The 21,357-nt window shown below is 49.6% G+C and overlaps 1 protein-coding gene and 1 non-coding gene across 8 annotated transcripts in view; one reads left to right on the plus strand and one right to left on the minus strand.

Annotated features, from left to right (window-relative positions):
* The window catches only part of Acsf3 (acyl-CoA synthetase family member 3), a 39,361-nt gene extending 19,651 nt beyond the window's left edge, over window positions 1-19,710 (plus strand). For 4 of the 7 annotated variants that reach the window (XM_035442740.1, XM_027410638.2, XM_035442741.1 and 1 more), the window contains 4 exons: window positions 4,504-4,630; window positions 15,665-15,799; window positions 16,236-16,347; window positions 19,193-19,710. In XM_035442740.1, coding sequence (XP_035298631.1) covers window positions 4,504-4,630; window positions 15,665-15,799; window positions 16,236-16,347; window positions 19,193-19,310 — 492 coding nt within the window. In that variant the 3' untranslated portion in view covers window positions 19,311-19,710. Of the gene's footprint in view, window positions 1-4,503; window positions 4,631-13,589; window positions 13,761-15,664; window positions 15,800-16,235; window positions 16,348-19,192 lie in introns of those variants that run through there. The other 3 variants (XR_004769301.1, XM_035442743.1, XM_035442744.1) reach the window with 3 other exon arrangements.
* On the minus strand, window positions 2,060-2,187 carry LOC113832985. Its single transcript, XR_003484447.1, has one exon. It is a non-coding gene; the product is annotated as a small nucleolar RNA SNORA72 (small nucleolar RNA).
* Window positions 19,711-21,357: the final 1,647 nt, after the last annotated feature.

The following is a 21,357-nucleotide window of genomic DNA, read 5'->3' on the forward strand; positions in this document are numbered from 1 at the left end:
AAATGACCGTGAAGAGATGCTAGACAGAATAGGGAGGAAATACCTGGGAACCATGCATGTGATAAGAACGAACATCTGAAATCTAGAAGAACTCTGTCCACCAGCAAGGAAATAAGTAACCCCATTGAAAGAGGCCTAAGACCCGAATAGACACTAATCACAAAATACATGCATGTGGTCAACAAGTATGTGGAAATACTAATATCACTAATTGTCAAGGAAATGTGAATGAAAGCCAAAGCAAACGCCACTCACCTATTTTAGAATGGAAGCTATCAGAAAGACAGGAACATGGCCGGTAAGGGTGTGAAGGGAGCTGTGCTCACTGTGGGAATGAAAGTTAGTATGTTCTTAGTCATTATGAAAATAGTGTGGAGGATTCTCAAAAAAAAAAAAAAGGGCTAAATCCAACAATCCAGGGGTGTACACTGAGACTAGATAGCAGCCCATATCCTCACAAGCACAGTTAGGATTGGTGGGCATCTGTCTCTATGGCCTTGGACATGGTAAACCTGTCTGAGGTGTCTGAGGAGAGGTTCGGCTGGGCTTCAGGTAGGATTGAGCTGAGAGTCTTGGGGACCTAGTGTCCTAAGGACCCTGGCTCTGCTCTGCGTCTTTGGGTGCTGATGCTGTGATGAAAGCTGGTGGGACACCAGTGGGGCGATACCACACGTCCTCAGGAGCCAAAGCATCCAAGTTATCATGGCAGATGAGAAACAACCAGATTTCAGAGAAGCAACTTGTTGAGAGTTTGGGGCGGGAGGGGGGGCGCACAGACCTGTATCTCAGAGTTAATAAGCTGGTGTGCTTCCTCTTGTCTGGGAATACATGTCTATTTCTTACTGTATGGAAGCTGAAATTAAGATTCAAGGTCATGTCCTGATTCAAGGTTCCCCTCCCTGCTGCTGCCCACCACATGAGCCAGGCACTGACCTGGTGACATTGTATATACCTGGCTGTGGAAGGGACATGGCTTCACCAAGTTTGAGTTCTCACTTTTTAGATCTTACAGTCACACACAGTAGGGTTAAGGTGATTGGTTTCCTGGCCACAGCAGTGAAGTGACTCCTGCACAGAGCTGCGCCTTCTGTTACTGAGTTAACAGTGTGTATTATTTTGTTCCAGCTGAACAGAAACCACACAGTGATTTTTAAACAGGTGATGTGACTAGGAAGATTGGCTAAACCATGGTGACTGGGAGAGCTGCTCTGAGACATTAGAACTCAGCAGGGTCCCTAGGAAAGCGCCTGGAAAGGAAGGTGGGGTGTGGTAAGATGGCTGCTCACCGAGAGGTATCAGGCATGGCTCCTGGTGCCGCAACACAGCATTACACTGATGGCATTAATCTGATGGCATTGTGGGGTGTATGGATCTGCTGATAGAGCGAGGACATCTGGGGGGACAAGAGGCCCGAAATGACAGTGTGAGGCGGTTAGTACATCAATAGAGTACAGCAGCAGCACCCAGAACCTCTACTGCATTGTGAGGTTCTTTCCAGCCCCCAGCCCAGGCAGCCCAGCCCAGCTTGCCATTCAAGCTGTGTTTCTTGCCAGACATTGTGTGTCAAAAAACTGACCAACACAAGTTGTTTCCAGACATGGGTTGTGATGAACAGTTTTGATGAATGTTAATTTTGAGATTTTCTTCTACAACTAAGTTAATTTTGAGTATTTCTTCTGCAACCTTCTTTTGCAAGGTGAGTGCCTGGAAGTGGGGTATCATTCACATGACACAGCACATTCCTGCAGAGGGCCTGTGTTGCTTCACATTCCCACCAATATGTGAGATCCTCTGGGTTCTGCAGGTCCTCCCAGTCCCTGATAAAGTCTGGAATTTGCCCCTGACTGTTCCTCCAGAAGCTGGTAGCTTCTAGCACTTGTGTAGCTGTCTGTAGTCCCAGCACAGACTTAGCTCTAGTGGCTAAGGTGTCATCCGCCTTCACAGGTACCCACTTGTCTGCCCTATTCTCTCAAGTGTCAGTTCTGCACTTCAGATCATCTCCTAGTGTTATTTTTCTCAATGTTAGGGTTGCATTTTTGTTGTTACCTCATTTTACCTGGTTTGTCACCAGCATTTGAAAACCAGACCTGGGGAAAGAACTAGGTTTGGGCACAGGTGTGGTCTTACTTACTCTAGTAGATGTTTAGCCTGTCCCAATCATTACAGATCAGAACAGGATATTTGCAGTACTGTTTTAAGAGTTCTGTCTGGGATACGTGATTTGCCAATTCTCCCATTTTTGTGGTATGTCTTGTAATTCTCCTGTGTTGTATGGATCCAAGTTTTAAATTTTGATTAAGCCTACTTTGCTTTTTTTTCTTTCATGGCTTAAGCTTTCAGGTGTCATGTCTGTGTGCTAAAGGAGTCTTCCTTAGGTTTTCTTCTGAAAGCCTGATTCAGTGTTGTCTGTGAGGTGAGTTCTTGCCTACTATGTGAAGAGGTTATTTTTTGCATATAGTTATCCAGCTGCTGAACTGTAATCTATTGAAAAGACCACTTTCCTCATTAACTTGCCTTTGCAAGCTTGATGAATGTCAGTTACACATACTTGAGTGAATGTGTGGACTGTGCCAGCACCACATCTTTGTTCCTTTGGCATGATAGTAAGTCCTAAAACTGCAGTGTGGTTCCAGCAGCTTAACTCTTTATTTTCAAAGTTACTTTAGCTACAAATGCCAATTTTTAAATTTAAGTTTTGCAGTGCTGGGTATCAAATCTAGACCTGTACCTACTCAGCAAGTGTTCTATCACTGAGCTATCCCTCCCTACAATCCTGCACATACCAATGTTTTATTTGTGTGGAAGGGGGTGCACACATGCCATGGCATGCATGTGGAGATCGGAAGAAAACCTCAGGTGTTAATCCTCATCTTCCATCTCACAGGGTCTCTTCTTGTTCACTACCATTTACACCAAGACAGCTGGCCCTCAAGCCTCTGTCTCCACCTCTCATCTTGCAGCATGCCTTGATAACAGACACACATGACCACATCTGGCTTTTACATGGGTTCTGGAGATCCAGACCCCAGTCCTCACATTTGCATGGCAAGGGCTTCTCCACTGAGCCATTTTCCCAGCCCCTCAGTCTTAGAACTAGCTTGTCTATATCTGCAGAAAGTCATTTTGGGTTCTTAATTGGAGTCATATGGCACCTGCAAATCAGCTTGGGGAGAATTAACAATTACTAAGTCCCAATCCATGAACATGGTTTGTCCTTCCATTTATGTAGATATGACCGACCTTTGTGCGTGCCATTTTCAGCAAACAGGTGCTGTACATGATCTGTTAGACATACTCCAGTGGTTCTTATCTTTCCTCTTCTTTCTATCTTCTATTTCAGATAACTCAGGGCTGCAAGTGACGGTCTCTAGTTATGGAAACACAGCTAACTTTGGGTAGGCATACTCACATCCTCTAATACCCAGGCTGAATTCACCCACTAGTTCAAGATCATTGCTTGATTTGGTTTTGTAATATGATGGGAATTTTCACATATGCCATCATGTCTTTTGCAAATAGGAGCCCTTTTATTTCTCCTTTTCAAAATTTTATTCATTTATTTTTCTTGCTCTACTTCTCTAATTAGGATTTGCATTATTGTGTCTCACAGAAGCAGGAAAAGTGGGCATCTTTGTGTGTGTGTGTGTGTGTGTGTGTGTGTGTGTGTGTGTGTGTGTGTGTGTGTGTGTGTCTGAGTGCCTGGGTATGTGACACAGCATACATGTAGAGGTCAGAGGACAGCTTGTAAGCATTGGTTATCTCCTTTAATGTGGGTTCCCAGGATCAAACTCAAGTCATCAGGTTTGGCAGCAGGCTCCTTCATCCACCAGTTTGCAGCCAGGCTGGACACATCATGAGTTCTAGGCCAGCCTGTACTACCGAACAAGACCCTGTCTCAAGAAATAAAAAGATGGAAGGCTCATACTCTGATAACAATGAGTATAGATTAGTGGACACATTAGGCAGCGACTTCAAGCATTACATCCTAGGTGTAACTGTATGTGCTGATCTGACATGGCCAGTTTACACAGTGTGACCACAAACAGGCTCCATGGTAAAGACACATAGGGTCCATGACAGTACCAGAGTGGCCACACATTCTATTTAGCATCTAGGAATTCCATTTGTTGGTTACTCTGAACAAAAGCTGTTGCTGCCCAAAGGCTGTGCTGGGGGGCTGCTTGGTAGTGCTGGCAGATGTTTCACAACTTCTGAGAAATGCACAGAAATGGGATTCAGGAACTGTTTTTGAGAGTGGGCAAACACTGACCTCCATCTCGGGGGCTGGGCCAAGGTCAGAGGAGGAGCCCTAGGCTTGGGCATGTTTGAGGTCTACCCACTGACAGCTGTGATTTTGAAAGATTTCCAGCTGTCTAATTTCAAAAACCATCTGGTCTCTGGTGTAGGTGGAACCCACTCGCCTGGGTCTTAGTGGGGTAGAGGAGCAGTGGGGACCCCAGTGTTGCCCTGCTCTGACCTGTAGGTCTCTTCTACCTTCTGCAGGTGACCCCAGGGTTCGAGGAAAAGGAAGGAGAGCTGCTAGTTAGGGGACCCTCTGTGTTTCGAGAATACTGGGATAAGCCAGAAGAAACTAAAACTGCTTTCACTTTGGATGGCTGGTTCAAAACAGGTAGGACCAGACTCTGAAGTGGCAGAGGGGACTGCGGTTGAGGAAGGTCCGCTCTATATTGGTGTCTCTTAGCCTGTGTATTCTAGAACCTCCCACTGAAGGCAGAGGCTGTTTTGACATCCTTTTGGGTGCCCCAGCCTCCTACCAGTTAATTAGAAAGAGAGTCTGAAGGTCCACTGCCCTTACAAGGATTCTGGGGACCTTGTGCCCAAGACATGGCTCCTACACCATACCTCTGCCAGCTGGCCACATTGCCACAGCCTTGCCGATGCCACACAATTCTGGTCCTACTCTCCCTGAGGTCAGGACCTCCTCTTCCTCTTGGGTACCACCACTCCTGTCCATCCACACAGCCACACTCCTGCTGAAAGTCTCCCTTCCCCACCTTGGGGTCAGAGTAGTTTGACTTACCATGATTTGGTTTGGTTTGGTTAGGTTATTGATTTGCATATTCCAATTTGGTCTCCTCTGTGTGACCTGTGGGGCTCGTGGGTGAGCACCGTGGACCCAAGCAGGCTGGGAGACACACAGCAGATACTGTAACTTCCCACCTGTGTGTCAGTTCTCCTGAGAACCCTCCTCACCTTGTGAGAATCCCATGTCCTGAAGACAGTATGGCTGTACTGGAGTTGCTGGCTGTACAGCTGTGTCCATCTGCTAGTATGTTTTTTACCTGGAAGTTCATCACTAACACTTGACCACGTCAGGGTGTCAGGGCTCTGGTAGTTTTTCCTTTTTGCCCTTCTGTATGTCTTAATGTTTTTGTGTGCAAGCTAACTTTTCTAAGTTCTTAAGGTAATGCTTGCCAAAAGGAAAGGACTGTTTCCCATGTGACATCCTAGCCATTGTGACAGAGGTGGTTTCACCCGTGCTCTTTTAGGAAGCACAGCCTTTTGGAGCCATGTGCCCTGAGTGTGGGTACTGTGGCTCATCTGAGAGAGGGAGTTTTGTGGGTAAGGAGGCAATCTATAAGTTTGCCAAATGTGACAGTCAGCCTAGTGGCCCTGAAAGCATGTATTGTCCCAGCAAAAAAATTAGCCAGTATACTCTAGATAGGTGGGGCCATCAATCCAACACCTCCAATGAGTGGCCAAGCTCCACAAGTGGAGACCCACAAACTGCTGGGCCTGCCCACCACCATTCCAGGTGTCACCAGCTCAGGGCTGAGGAGCCTGACATGATTATATGGGTAGATCAGTGATGGAAAGTGGTACACATATAACACACAGCTCCCCAGTGCTCCTCTGTAAACATCTTGGTTAATGCCAGCTATCTGGAGAAAACAAACCTCCCGTGATTATCCCTCCAATGCAGTATTTAGGAAACCCTGCTTTTGAGTGAATCTTGCTTTTAGCGGGCCCCTCCAACAGCCTTCTGAATAATCCCTGTGGGAATCCCAACTTGCTTTGTGGTCACCTTCTTATGTTTAGGTTTGGATTTAAAAGCTGCGTTCTTCCCTTTAAAAACATGAGGAGCAAGTCCTATAGGTTTTACTGATGTCGGGACTCATGGAGCCCTGGGGTGCAGCAGGAGCCACGTGGGCAGTGAGCACTCCGGGTGGGCCTTTCTGCTGAAAAGGAATAGCATGCATTAATTATTGTAAAGAGATGTCTTCAGGAGAAAACGATTTTGAAATTCAGTTTAATTTCATTGTAACGTGCTGCAAACAGGAAGGGAGTGTGTGTGTTTAATTGGCTCTCGGGGGTAAGGCCGGGAGCTGGCAAGCCTTTGTCACAGGCCATTAGCGATACAGACTGCATAATGAGAGCATGCAATCAGCTCGCAGCTGCCGCTCCTACGGGGAGAGCATGATATTAAGTAGAAATCAGGATAAATTAAACTTAACCCTTTCCCTAGCTGTCCCTCCTGCCACTCCGATTTTGGCACAAGCTGGAGGAAGCTGTCCTGGGCTCTTGGGAAGGGCCTCATCCACAGCCTCTCCCAGGTCATCCTTTGGGTCAAAATGAGAGGTGGGGTCACCCACCTGACCCCTAATGCTCCCACCTTCTCCACCCTACTTTCTGCAATTATTCTCATCCCAGAGAATGTACAGAGGAACTCACAAGGTTGGTGGCTACTCAGGAAAGAGCAGAGACCTCCCTCACTGCCAAAATTGGTCCTCCTACCTCTGTGACTTCCAGTAAAACTGTTTGGAACGTATGGCCTATCTCCTACCCTAGTGATTCTGGAGCGGGGGACCCAGGCAGGCAGTAACAGGTGAGCCTAGAGTCTGGAGTTAGACTGTTGGTGGTGGGTGACAGGAGGAAATAGCAACTCTTCTGGTGTTGGTTGAGGAACACCAAGGCTAAGAAGCAAGGTCAGATCCTACAGCAGAGTGGGTACAATCTTAGGATCTATGAATCAATGTCATTAATATGCACAGGTAACATGTACAGTTACTAATAAACCAGCAAGGGAGGGTACACCAGCTGTGGGGCACCTTAGAGAACAGTTTCCTGATCTGAGGAAAGTCACCAGGAGAAAGAGATAAATACATTTGCTCTTCCAAAAAGGGCCTCCCGTGTACAGACGTCCCACCTTCAGATTTTCGGATTTTGTACCCTGTTTCCATGTGTGTTGAGCTGTTGGGGCTCTGCTGTTGTCTGTTGTATGTGGCTAGTTTGGGGGTCTTGCCCTTCCATGTTGATCTATACTAGACCATCATGTGTTTTCGGAGGGCCGAGCTGCAAAATGTCTTGAATACATGATTTAGATGGTTTTCAGATGTAACCTGTTGGCCTTTACTCATGCCCTCCATAGGAATGGTGGCGCTGTGAGTCAGGGTCTGTGAATCCCCTGTTCGATGGGCAGAGGCTGGTTGTTTGCCTGCAGGATTGCCATCGTGCACCATAGTAACTGCACATGGTGGGCAGTCCATGCTAGTGTGCCCATCAGGAGAGCAAGGCACCAGCAGGGATGCCATGTGTTAACAAAGCCCCAGAGGCACTGGGTGTCTTGGGGGTTGGAATACTCCAAACAGGCTGTGCTACCCCTATCATGGATTTCCCTGGGGACCTGGGACACGTAGAAGCCAGAGCTTAGCGTAGAAGAGACCACCCCCGATGATGACACTGTCCACTACTCACCACATACCCAATGTTGGCTAAGACAGCCAGGCAAGGAAGTGACTACCCCCATCTGCGCTGCCATCTGGGCAGAAAGCCCCATTTCTTCCTCTGTTCTCCATGTGCCAAGTCCTCTATGAGGCTCTGTGCATGTTTGGTTAAGGTTAGTACCGCATGCTCCTGTGAAGTCTCCTTAGCTCTGCTGAGTGACTTCTCCAGGGCAACCTCTAGAGGTTATCATCAATGGATTGGAGCACTTTAAGTTTTTTAATCAATTGTTGATTGATCAAGCCCTTATAGTCTTCCCATAGACTCTTAAACTGCTCAGTGCCACCACAGTCAATGAAGGTGTATATGGGTCTTCATTTCTGACGGTTGAGCTTCCTGCTCTTGCCTTGCTGTCTGACTGTCACCTGGGAGGATGAAAAAATACCAATACCTTCCTGGTTGGTGGAAACAAGAAAAACAGGGTCATCTGGCACTGTATGTGCTTTGTTCCTAATGGCAAGTCCCTGGCCACAGGTGCAGTATGTGGACCAAACAGGCCAGGGGCCACAGGAAGGTGACCTCATCAACCTGGTGCCAGAATGGTATAGTACTGACAGAACCCATCCCTGGTTTGTTCCCATTTAATGAGCTGAGAACTCTAGGTAGAAGTTACAAGCTTTTTAAAATCTGAGTTATGTGTGCATCTGTGGATTAGACTCTCCCAGTCCTGCCTGCCCAACTATAGCCCAGAAGACTCAAGACTCCAGGATATTTTTTGTTATTGTGGAAACAAAAACCACTTGCCCTTCCCATCCTCTCCCCCAAGCCTTGCTGGTGGATTCTGGGATGCTGACCCCCATTCCCAGATGATAAGCTGGTATTGCCACTTGGTAACTTACACTCTGCCATCCTCTTCTGGACCCTACTCCCAAAGATGGTGCCCACAGCCTGTGTAGTCCACATGCAGTGTTTGCCCTGGTAAGCTCAGGCCAGTGGGTGCTGCCTGCTTGTGCTGGAGAGGGCAGGATCCATAGGTGTCAGATAATACAGTTCCTTCTTGAGACCCTTCTCTTTTGCCCAAGATAAGTATATACTTTTACAAGTTTTTTTCTTTGCCGCATGGCACTCCTGCCAGGCTCTATAGTTCTTGATTTTTGGCATTCAACTTCTCAACTATAATTTCTTCTGCTTTCTCCCTATGTTAAGATTTATGCCTTTAAAATCAAACAAACTATTGTTGATTTTGTCTGAGCATTTCCTAGCTGTGTCTGCTCTGCCACTGTCCCAGCAGGTTTTGCTGAAGTTTAGGATCCTGGGGAGTTATTGCATCCATTTTGCTTTTATTTCTTGTTCCTTCTAATAATATCTCCCAGGCTCGGGTCTCAGAGGGTTTCTGCTTTGGTGCCAGTGACAGCTGGCTCCCCTCTGCCATAGACATAACCTCTGCCAAGGTCATGATCGCTCCCTTTCCCTGCCTCAGCCACCTCCTCTGTGAGAAAAGAGAGGCCCAGGTGGGATTGAAGCTTCTGGGACACAGAACTGTGGCAGATGTGACAGAGTAGCTATAGGACAGGTAGTCCTGGGTCCCCAAAGCTTTGAGAACCAGAAGCCCAAGTGTGGGATGCCACTCTGCAGCTGTCTGAGGATGCCTGGCATCATGCCAGACGAGCAGCCCTCAGTCCCCACGGGGTGGATGCCGTGCTATTGTTTGTAGGGTCCCTAGCCAGGAGAGTGAACTGACCACAAGAAGTGCTTCCCTGGCAAGGCCCCTCAGGGAAGGCACTGCCTCACTACTCCATCCTTGCATCCAGAAACTGAAATCCGAGTATCACAGATTTATTTTCAATTACAGTTGAAGGCAAAGACATGAACTAGCACTGGGTTTGAAAGCAGTGCATAAATCCATGTAATAAGATTTTATTGATTGCATGCTGTTTCTGTCGGAACAAAATTCCCTCGATGCACACGTCAGGTCAGACCAAGGAGGCACATTGGCAGGAGGCTATATCCAGATCAATGCATTCTGACAAATATGTTGTTATAAAAAGTGAGAGTTACTTAACTTGTTTAATGTGCCTTTCAAAATGAAGACTCTGTCTTTAACTCCCAGGCCAGCAGCCTCAGATGCCTGGAGCCTCTTCTGAGCCTGCTTGCCCTGGCCTCTCTGTCTTTAATTAATAATTTAATTAGTAATTATTTAATTTGGCCCTTGGTAATGGTGGTTGTGCTGAACAGGCCAGGATAAACTGGAGGGGCCAAAATGGCCCCACACTAAGAGGCCCAAAGTCAGAAATTAGGTGAATTTCTAAGGGATTAGCTCAAGACAGTAAAACAGCAGGAGGCTGCTTGAGACTGTGACATCCAGGAGATTTCCTATGAATGTTCTAGCTGGAGAGAGGGCAAGAGGCGGGAATGGAGGGCAAAGGCACACAAGGGCCAGGAGGAAGGAACACAACACTCATGAGCAGCTTGAGGATGACTGTGCAGGAAGGAGATCCCGGCTGGCAGTCTCCTGGCAGGACCTCAGGAAGCTGGGGGGGACCTGAACTTTCTTCAGAGACAACAAGAAGCCTTCTGCCCCAGGGCACAAACAGGGCAAGGATTCTGCTGTAGGACACAGAATGACCAGGATGAGCCAGGCTCACAGCCTCCTGATAGATATCCTGGTTTAGACAGCTCAGCCACTGAGGCAGCCCCATCCCGGTCTGCTTAGCCTCCCTCTGCCATGCTAGCGCTAAGTACAGCCTTCTTCTGATGGCAGCATCCCCTCCCTCCCAGAAACCTAGTGGCCTGAAAAGGGCATGGCCACCTACAACTCTGCCTCATGAGTATTGTGAGCAGCGCCATGCTCTCTTCTAGGGGCCAACACTATACTCTTCTATACTCCCACCCATGAGAGGAAGCCAAGGTAGTAGTTACCTCTCTTTGGGCCCTTGTGATAGCCTAGGAACCCACACAGTGAGATCCCAGAGCACATCTCAAGTAGTTCTTATATGGAGCCACTGGTGCTCAGCCATTTGTGGAGTAAAGACCCAGCACAGTGCCCTGGAGCAAAAGAACTGTGTGACTGGCTGGCAGCAGGAATAACCAGGTACTGCTTCTGTCTCCACTGGGGAACACCATCATACACTCCCATGTACTCTGAATTCCAAAACCTAGGTTTTGTGAGGACATGGATACTTAGTGTCCCCTCTGTGGCTGGAAGGTACCTGTGTCAGCAGCATTACTGGAGGATGAAGCCAAGAATCAAGCCTCTGGTTACAACTTACCTTCAACCTTGGCTTGGCTATCTGAAGCTTGTGATCTGTCCACTGAAGCTACTCTGTGGATAACCTTGGAGGCCACACCTGGGTTTTCCCTCTGTCTGATGCCATGCTGCGTACAGCTCGTAATTTCCTACAGTCTACTGTTGTGCCCAAGTCACAGAGACCTCCAGGAAGACAGACCCACCAAACTGCAAAAGCAAGGTTTTCATCCAGCCATGACAGGGACCCTGTCTGGCTAACTGTCACAGCAGCCTCCAGAGGGAGCCAAGTTCCCTGTCTACTGCTAGGTTTTAAAGACAAAAGTTACAGGATTACATCAGTAGGTACAGGTTGGTTTCTGATTGGTTGACATTTGGGAACAATTAGGAGAATTTCTCAAAGTCATATTTTGGCATGAAATACCTGTGTACCAATTGTTCTCATTGGTCAGTGTTGAGAGGGAACATTCTGTGATTTCTATGGCTTTGTCTTGTTACTTGCAGGTAGCCTGTTGTTCATGGATACCAATAGTTTTCAAAACTGTATCCTGGTGACTATAGGGGAGGTTTTGGTCTCCCCTGGAGTTTCTTTTGTGGCCAAACAGTCCCCAGAAACCAAGTATCTAGGAGACTGGAGGGGGTGGGGGTGGGGGATCTGGAGTTTCTTTGTGCTCAGTTTTGGCCCTAGGCTCCAGGAGGCCAGAGGGTCTGAAGTTTCCTTGTGTCAGAGGCCTACATGTCTTTTCTGTAGCCTGTCATGGCTGCTAAAGCAGGGGCTGAGTGAGGGTCTGGTCCCTTCATTCCTAGAAGTAAAGCCTTTTAGTTTAATTTACCCCTTTCATCTACAAGACCCCGACACTGACTTACTCTGCTGGTCCTTCAAGCCTCTGAAGGCTAAGGGCACCAAGTGGCCTGGAGAAAGTAGTGTCCCTAAGACTCAATGACAAGAGCAAAAACATAGCTGGAGCCATGGAGCTGCCACAGTACCACAATGCAAAAGGCATGGACCCTGCTCTGGTTGGGGTGTTGATGGGAGACCTCGGCTTCTTGCCCCGCATCAGACTCTGCAGTGAACATGACTGTTCAGCAGAATGGAATCCAGTCATACGAGTAGAAATGGAGGCCTGGACTGGTGATGCTCTTAACCAGAGCATTGCAGAGGCCCCGGTGCTTTCTCAGCATGAATGTCACCCAGCCATAGGCACCGGCTTGAGATTTAGGCATCTCCATGACCAAGGTTGATCCAGGCCAAGCTCACCCCCAGAGGCTCAGACTCCTTAGTATTGTCAGAGCTGTGAGAGCACACTAGTGCTGAGATCCTCTGGACTGTGGGAAATCGGGAGCTGTAAGCAGCATGGCATTGGGCAGAGGGAACACTTGAGTATGGCCTCCACAGTTATACCGAGTGGTTCCATAGACAGATCATGAGTAATTAGAAAGGACAGCCAAGTCAAAGAGGTTTGGTCATAACCAGAGGCTCAATTATTTTGTTTGTTTGTTTGTTTTTGTTTTGTTTTGTTTTGTTTTGTTTTGTTTGAGACAGGCTTTCTCTGAAGCTTTGGAGTCTGCCCTGGAGCTTGCTGTGCAGACCAGACTGGCCTTGAACTCACAGAGATCTACTTGCCTCTGCTTCCTGAGTGCTGGGATTAAAGGCGTGTGCCACCACCACCCAGCTAAATAACACTTTTTTCATTTATTTTACAAACCAACAACAGTTTCCCCTCCTTCCTCTGCCCCTGTTTCCATTCCCCCACCCCACAATCCCACTTCCCACCTACCTCCTCCCCCACTGCATCCACAACTCTCCATTCAGAAAGGGACAGGCCTTCCATGGGCTTGAACGAAGCATGCACATCAAGTTGAGGCAAGACCAGGCAGCCTCCCTTGTGTCAAGGCTGGATGAGGTAACCCAGCATGGGGAACAGGTTCCCAAAATCCAGCAAAATGCCAAGAACAGGTCCTGATCTCACTGCTAGGAACCTTACAAAGAGACCAAGCTACACAACTGTCTCACACATACAGAGGGCTTAGGTTGGTCCCATGCAGGCCCCCTAACTGTTGGTCCAGAGTCCATGAGCTCCCATGAGCTCAGGTCAGCTATGTCTTTGGGTTCCCCATCATGACCTCCCTGGCTCATAAGTCCCTCCTCCCTTTCTTCAGCAAGACTCCCAGCACTCAGCCCAGTGCTTGTCTGTGGATCTTTGTATCTGCTTCCATCAGTTACAAGATAGAGTATCTCTGACGACAATTAGGGTAGTTACCAATCTGATTATAGTAGATGGCCAATTCAGGCACCCTAAAGACTCAATTCTAAACTCCTTCCTCCCAGTAATGCTGCTGACACAGGTACCTTCCAGACCCAGAGGGGACACTAAGGTAGACAGACCACTAGCACCCATCATCCTACATTGTCTCCAAGCCATGGACAGTACCCATCCTTTGTGCTCATAGCAGCTACTATTACCATGCTTCAGGGGTGGCCTTGCAGAGCTGGTGTCCTCAGAATGTGCCCAGCATTCCCATGACAGGTGTTTGCTGTGGGGCAGCCTCCGCCCTCTGTACATCCTCCTGTCTGCACCATTGTCTCTGGTCTCATTCTTCCTCCTCACTCCAGCCTTTGCACAGAGAGCTAGTCACATGCTCTCCCCTCTCTGATCCACAGCATCTCCTCCCTGAGGGGCAATCACCCTGACTTCCCCTTGTGTGATCCTGTTTATCAGAAGCAAGAGCCAGTCCTCAAGCACTGGCAGTGTGAAGCATTGGGTCCACCTAGAGAACAGACTGTGCCCAGCGATGCCCACATCTCTTCTCTCCAGAGAGAAAAGAGCAGCATGGGAACACAGCCTCAAAGCAGAAACTGGTGTGTGCAGAATTTTTTTTTTCCTTTATTCTCTTTGGAGCCCTGGATGTCCTAGAACTTGCTCTGTAGACCAGGCTGGCCTCAATCTCAGAGATCTGCCTGCCTCTGCCTCCTGAGATGCTGGGATTAAAGGTGTGTGCCACCACCACCACCTGGTGTGTGCAGAATTCTTCATCCCAAGGGCTCTCACCAGATCAAAGTGTAACAGTGCGGGGCACTAGAAAAGTCATACTTCGGAACTGCACAGAGAGAGTATGGAACCTTGCAAGTGAGCAGCATGGCACCCCTTTAAGACCAAAAGGAGAGGTCATGTTAAGGGCAGGGTAGTGGCTCTGCTGTGCTTCATCTTAGAGTAAGTGGAGGCCCGTGGGGAGCAGCATCAGGGAGCTTCCTGCTGGGGCCCTCAATACCAGGCTGCCACCTCGCTGTGGAGACTGAGTAACCTGATGCCTACAGGGTAGGGGAAGCCAATGGAAGACTGAACTTTCCAGTCTGAGGGGGCACAGTTGGACCCGGAGCTACAACAGGATTGGGATCATAGAGGGTCCCTTAGGACTCAGGACAAGCCATGTATACCCCATAGCCCACACCTGGGTCCTTTCCCTTCAGTCAACACCTGCCCAAGGGGCTATCCTAGTCTAGGCTGAGGCTATCCATCCAGCTCTTCTGCCACCTGCTACATACAGAGCTGCCACACTGGAGAGAGAATTGCCCAGTGCCAGTCCTTGCTCCAGGGGCCAGCCTTCCCTCTCTACCATAAATAAGCCCTGGGCTCACCCAGGCCACCCATCCATCTTGTTTGATAGACTGGAGTGCGCCCTGCACTGCAAGTCCCAGGGAGTAGCGAGGTGATGGATGGTGCCTTCCCATGTCGGACTGCCTGATGTATAATGAAATATTTATGATTTATTCCAGCTAATAACCCACAGGGAGTGCAGGGAGCGTGTGAACAGACACCGCTGCTGTCAGAGCTGCCGCTGACATCTGCATGCCTACACACAGTCATAATCATGCAAATGTGTGTGATGGCCATGCACACGCACCTCCCCCACACCACTGTGCAGGAGGGAGCTTCGGCTGGAAATAGGGCCCTGTGCTCTGGCCTGGTCCCTACTCCTGGCACCGCCAGTGTTTCTGTGGGGTGTGACAAGCTCCCTGGGTCCCAGGCTCCATGTGAAAGGAGCAAGTGGGGCAGTTAATTTGCTTGGGGAGAAAGGCACTGTAGCTATTTGGGGACGGTGGGGGTCAAGTGCAGAAGAGCTGGAGGTCGTTCATCACAGGGCATCCCCATGCTGGGAAGGAGCTGAAAATGACCATTCTTTTGCCCAGGACCCACCCGTGGTAGGATGACAGAGAGTGTGTGGACAGGAGTGGGACACTGAGGAGGTGCCCTGCATGTGTCCATGTGGAGCTGTGCGTGGGTTGTGTTGGCGTCAAGGCTTATGCCTTCCTGGTGTAATTCATCCTGAGTCAGGGTCGCAGGCAGCAAACTGACTCCTGCTGCCTTTTGAAAATGCTGCACACTGTTGCTGATTGCTCTGATACAAACATGGCCATGCCGGCTTACGAATTCAGGATATTTCCAGACTCCAAAGACCCAGTAGGTTCCCAGCATGCTGTGGATTCTCGTGGGATCCACTCCCCACTGCTGACTGTGGGGCAGAGTGTCAGTGTCATAGGGATAGAGAATGGATAGGGACACTTGCTGTTAGGACCAGCCCCCAAAGGAAGTGGGCCTGGACACTGGAAATAGCGGTACTCACACATGTGCGTGTGGCCGCTGAGGACCCCTGTGGGTGATGATCAGGAGCACCAAGGTCTCCTGTGACCAGATATTCTTAGACTGTCCAGAACCATCACAGAACCCCCTTTTCTAGGGGACACTGCCGTGTTCAAGGATGATAGGTACTGGATCAGAGGTCGTACATCAGTGGACATCATCAAGACTGGAGGCTATAAAGTCAGCGCCCTGGAGATTGAGCGGCACCTGCTGGCCCACCCCAGCATCACAGGTGAGTGAATGGTGAGCTCAGGTTTAGTAGAGCACTGCCCACAAGACACAGTGTCACCTTTTCTACCCTATGATGCTCTGGCTGTTAAGGGCCCTCTTCCACCTGCTGGTAGTGATCCTGTGAAATGTGTTCATGCTCCCTCCCTGGCCTTCAGCACACAGGATCCTGCTGGCAATCCCAGGCTGCTGCCTGCTACACCAGAGTGACCTGCAGGCCTGGCCAGAATGCACACCTGTTCTGCCAGTCAAGCAAGAGCAAGCCGAGCCCCTAGAGATGCTGTCCCATTCCCATGAGGGTCATTCCCACAGGTCTTGCTTCAGGCGCTCGGGTACTGCAGTTAACTGCCTGGCATCACCCACACATTCCTGAGTGCTGTGCAGCCTACAGTTGCCATCAGGCCTTCCCAGTTGTCCTCAACCTGTTCTACTGTCTTCAGATGTGGCTGTGATTGGAGTTCCGGATATGACATGGGGCCAGCGGGTCACAGCCGTGGTGGCCCTTCAAGAAGGACACTCACTGTCCCACAGGGATCTCAAGGAGTGGGCCAGGTAGGGCTAAAGGTACTGTCCTGGGTTCTAGGGTATCTAAGGGACTATCTTGGAATCAGGAGGATGGGAAGGGCCTGTTCAGGAGCTGGAAAGTGGGGGTAGACCATTCTGGGTTTTGGCCATGGGAGAGAGGAAGCTGGAAAGGTCAGTAGGGAGTGTTTGAACAGCTCTGGGTCTTTCCTCCTCATTAAGCACACACCTGGGAACAGGAAGGGCCCCCACCTGCAAGCTGGGTTGGGAGTCAGTAGTAGTGTGAGGCATAGATGTGTGTTTCTCAACTTACAGATAAACTCCAAAGCATTGTGAGGTTGAGGACCCCCAGGAAAATGCCTGGCTTGTGCTGAGCTGAAAAATAGCCTCTCCCTCCCCGGCCAGACTTGCACAGTCTGCCACAGAATAGCTTGGACCCAGCATCCTTTTCTGTTCCTGCCCTGAGGGTGGCCTTGGTGCCTCACCCTTTCTGTGGGCCCTTCAAAGCCTGGTGTCCTCCTAGCTCTTGGTGCCTGTGGACTATGGCAGCTCCCTCCTCAGACCCAGGGTGGGGACTTTTTCTGACCTTTCACCTGTACTTGCTTGTCTCGTTTTTTGTTTTTTTGAGGCAAGGTTTCTCTGTGTAATAGCCCAGGCTGTCCTAGAACTTGCCCTGTAGACCAGGCTGGCCCTGAACTCAGAGCTCCACTTGCCTCTGACTCCCGAGAGCTGGGATTAACAGTTTGTGCCACTGACAACATACTGGCTTCCCCCTCCCCACCCTCCAGTCTTAGTGTTAGACTCTAGTTCTCTCATCTCCGCCCCTGGTGGTTTCTGATGTCCTCCGGGATCCACAGGACAGAGGGGACTCACCGGGACCTCCACAGCAGAGCTAGACACTTTGAGCTTCCACTGTGGCCAGAGAGGATAGCTCTGGGTTCCTTCTTTAAATCTGAGAAGTTCTCTCCTTTCTGCCGTCTCCTCCTGCCCCCACCCCCTTGCCTTCTTCTCGTAAGACTATTTTTGGCTGTCCAACAAGACTTCACAAACAGCAGGAGTCCTTGTTTCATCAGGGGCCTCACAGCTGGGCAATTACCGATTCCCCTGGATTTGCAAAATCACAGTTGGAGCTCTATAGCTTAGCAGAGGCAACAGTCTGCTTGGCCGGTCGCTGCTTTGATTAAACAATTACTTTCTTGAGAAGAAAAACACCCCGGCATCCTCTGCTGAGAGCCACAGTAGTTGTTGGGTGGAGGTCCTACACTGGCCTGGATTCCTTAGGCCATGGCCTGTGTCCACGCACAAGTGTGCGGTTTCAGGGCCTGACTGTAAGGCTCAAGTCAGGCTCCAGGCTTGGGTAATCAGGCACATGGTGAGTATAAGAAGACCCTATAATGGGGAGCTGAGGTTTGGAGCACCCTGGGAGATGTAGCTGTGTAGAACAGGACACCAGCCACAAAGATTGCCAGACATATGGGCAGAGCCAAGTTGCAGACTGTCCCAGGGGCATTGCTTGTCCCTCAGATTTTGCCCCCACAGTGGGTAGCCTTGCCACAAGTTGTTTCTTGGGGGGGGGGGGGAGTCCTGAGTAGATAACCCTGCTTGTAACCCCCAAACCTACACCCTCCCCAGAGAACAGTGTCAAAGTCTCCAGGTTCTTCCTTCAAGGGAAGGCCAGCTTGTCACTTGCAGAGACCTTGAGGCCCAGGCGATCTCACCCTCATGTGATGTCATGTCCATGCCTGATGGGTGCTGCTTGCTGCTGGTGACCCACACTTTTTCCCCCCCCGGAGTCCTGCTAGCCATGCCGTCTCAGGCCCAGTGCTATGCTGTCCGGTTGCCACAGAGAGGCAGCTGGGAAAGAGAGACAAGAGTGCTCATCTGGAAACTAACAAAGAAAGCACCAAATTTCTCCACATTGATTGAAAGGAAAAGCTGGACACTGGCACATACCTGTGATTTAAACACTTATGTGACAGAATTGGGATTATCAAGAGTTCAACCCAGTATTGGCTACATAGCAAGTTCAAGGCCAGCCTGAGCTATGAGATGAGAAAGGGAGATTCAGGAAGAAGCACAGAAAACCCAGGTGTCGCTGCTATCCACAGAGGTGTGACCTCACTGCATCCCAGTGTTCTTCAGGAGGTACCACATAACCTCCAGTGTGTTCTTGTATCTAGTAATACCAGTGACGTGAGTCCCAGAACCAACCCAAAAGCCAGAGGCCGAAAAGCTGTGTCTATGAAGATGAATTCTCAGCTAAAAACTTTACCATAAAGCAAATGCCAGGCCCACAAGGCTCTGGCAGCAGATGATACTGAGCACCTCAGGGGACACTCCACAAAGTGCATACAAGTCCATTCCAGTGGGGAGGGACACTCCCAGCTGACTTCATGGGACCCACGACCCTGCTACCAAAACCAGACAAGAAACCCAGACCAGTTTCCTATCAGACAGACACAAAATGCTTAACCAAATGCTGGAAATTAGGTCCTATTCATAAAAGAGCCAACACATCATGATCGTGTGGCATTTATACCAGGAATGTGAGGTTAAACATTGAAAACTCCATCCATGCAGCGTGCCGTGTTTACAGAATAAAAGCCGTGCAGTTGTTTCAGTCGACACAGAGAGCACATTTCTAGATCCCTGTGCACTTGCAGGAATTCTCAGCAGTACCAGAAAAGAGACATCCCTGCACTGGGGAAGGGGCTCTGGAGAAGAGGACAGTCCTCCCTCCAAAGGTCAAAGTGGCCATCCTGTTGCTACCCAACACATAGTCAGGGTGTGAGCCCACGATGGCTGCTGGGTGTGTCAGATGCCTACATTACCCAGGGTTGGGCAGAGTCATCTCACGCTGTGCTTGTCTCTACAGAGGTGTCCTGGCACCCTATGCTGTGCCCTCCGAGCTCCTGCTGGTGGAGGAGATCCCACGGAACCAGATGGGCAAGGTGAATAAGAAGGAGCTACTCAGGCAGTTCTACCCCTCGTGACCAGAGGAGCCAGTGGGCCGAGGCCAGAGGAAAGCAGACATCCCCTCATGATCATGTGCTGTGGGCCTTGCAACAGGCCCAGAGACCCTTAGATGGAAACAGCCCCCTCCCCTGCAATCAGGTTGACCACAATCAAAAAACACTGGGATGATATCACCAAATGAAGCTTCCCCCTACCCTAGGCTGATTGTCCAAGCTCAGTGACCTTGACCACTGTCAGTGTCCTCGGTGGTCCTTGAGATCACTGGAGTTTGTGTCAGTCTCACAAGCACAATAAGGACTTGGCCAGCTCTCAGTGCCCAAGGCTGCGGACTGACTCTACTAAGGGCAGGTCCCAGAGAGTCAGAGGTGATGCTGAGAAAAGAGATGAAATAAAGACTAGTGCCCTGTGCTTTCTGGTTATGATCTACAAGTTACATGTCTGCATGCACATGTATACAGCCATCACAGCTCCAGACCATGCATGATTCTTGCTGCTGGGGCTATCACCCCGGAACTGTGGTCTGTGTGTGGTAGAACATGGAAAGTCCTTGCAGTTATCCAAGGCCGTCCCCAAATAGCCCTGAAGCATCCCTTCTTTGACACTGCCTCACCCCAATTTAGAGTCTTTCTGGTCCTTCTCTATGCTCTATCCCCTTTGTTCTCAAACCTTCCTGCTCTGCTGTATCCACATCTGAAAGCTTCCCTGGCCTCCATCCTCCAGGCCAAAGACACCTTAGGTGTCCTGACAGCTTGGATATGTGTACACATGCCCTTAGGCCCCTCCCTCCCTCCCTCCTCTCTCCTTTCTCTCTCTTTCCTTCTGGGACCACTGACAGCTGTGTCAGTGATAGCCCTGTGCCTGCATTTGTGGCCTTCAGCAATCTGCAGACATCAAATGAGGGCCAATAGCAAGCAGGAGTGATGGAGCCTCTGACATTGCACAGGCAACCCACGAGGTCTGATACAGCTCCAGGTTAAACTGGACTAAAAGGAATGGAAGCTGCTCTGGCCCAAGAAACAGGATGCTTAAGGACCTGCTGGATGTCTGGACCTCCCAGAGGCCAGTCCATTTTGGTAGCTGTGCTCCCTCGGGTCTATGGCAGGATTCCCAGAGAATCCCAGTGTAGCCTGTGGGAGCCACCCTGTGCTGTCTCTGTCTGCAGCATCACTCTGTATTAGGCCGTCTTGCACAAGGAAACACCACAGCTGCTACTGGGCCCAAGGCTCTGGAGTCAGAGACCAATGCAGAACAGCCTCAGGAATGGTGGGAAGTGAGGCTGACTATGAGCCACACCCATGGCCTAATCAAGGTTGACTTCTGTGTGTTAGGCCTAGACACCAGAAAGGAAGTCAAGAGAGCCACTGTGAAAAAGGGCTCCTCATGGTCAGAGTCTACCTTGCTTAGGCCATGGCTACAGGTAGCTCCCAGCCACCCTTAAATCTCCCTCCCGGTCCCTGGCTTCCCTGAGTGCCTTCAGTGTCACCCTGCAGAAGCCAGCTTCACTTGGAACCTACTTTCCAAAGTAGAAGTGAAACAGGATAATGCTCTTGTTCGCTGTAAAGATTTGTCACTCATAGTGGTTTAATAAAATGCTGATGGGCCAAGTATCCAGGCAGGAAGTATAGGCAGGGCTACCGGACTAGGAGAATTCTGGGAAAAGGAAAGGCAGAGATACAGTCGCCATCCAGACGCAGAGGAAGCAAGATGAGGATGCCTTACTGAGAAAAGGTACCATAGATAAGAATTATGGGTTAATTTAAGTTGTAAAAGTTTGTTAGTAATAGGCCTGAGCAATAGGCCAAACAGTTTATAATTAATAAAAGCCTCTGTGTATTTATTTGGGACTGAACGGCTGCAGGACCGGGCAGGGCAGAAACTTACATTTACACAAAAGTGTCACAGGCCAGCCCAGCCCAGAAGGCACTCTCATAGGGTCACAGGAGAAGGCACCCCCTGCTATACACAATCACTCTGTTGGCTCCTGGCCAATGTCATTAAGACCACAACCATGAAGCCTTATATACCTGTGAGTAGGAGGGCAGTCAGGCACTCCTCTGGTAAACT

Source organism: Cricetulus griseus, chromosome 3, assembly GCF_003668045.3.
Source record: "Cricetulus griseus strain 17A/GY chromosome 3, alternate assembly CriGri-PICRH-1.0, whole genome shotgun sequence".
NCBI classification, from domain to species: domain Eukaryota; kingdom Metazoa; phylum Chordata; class Mammalia; order Rodentia; family Cricetidae; genus Cricetulus; species Cricetulus griseus.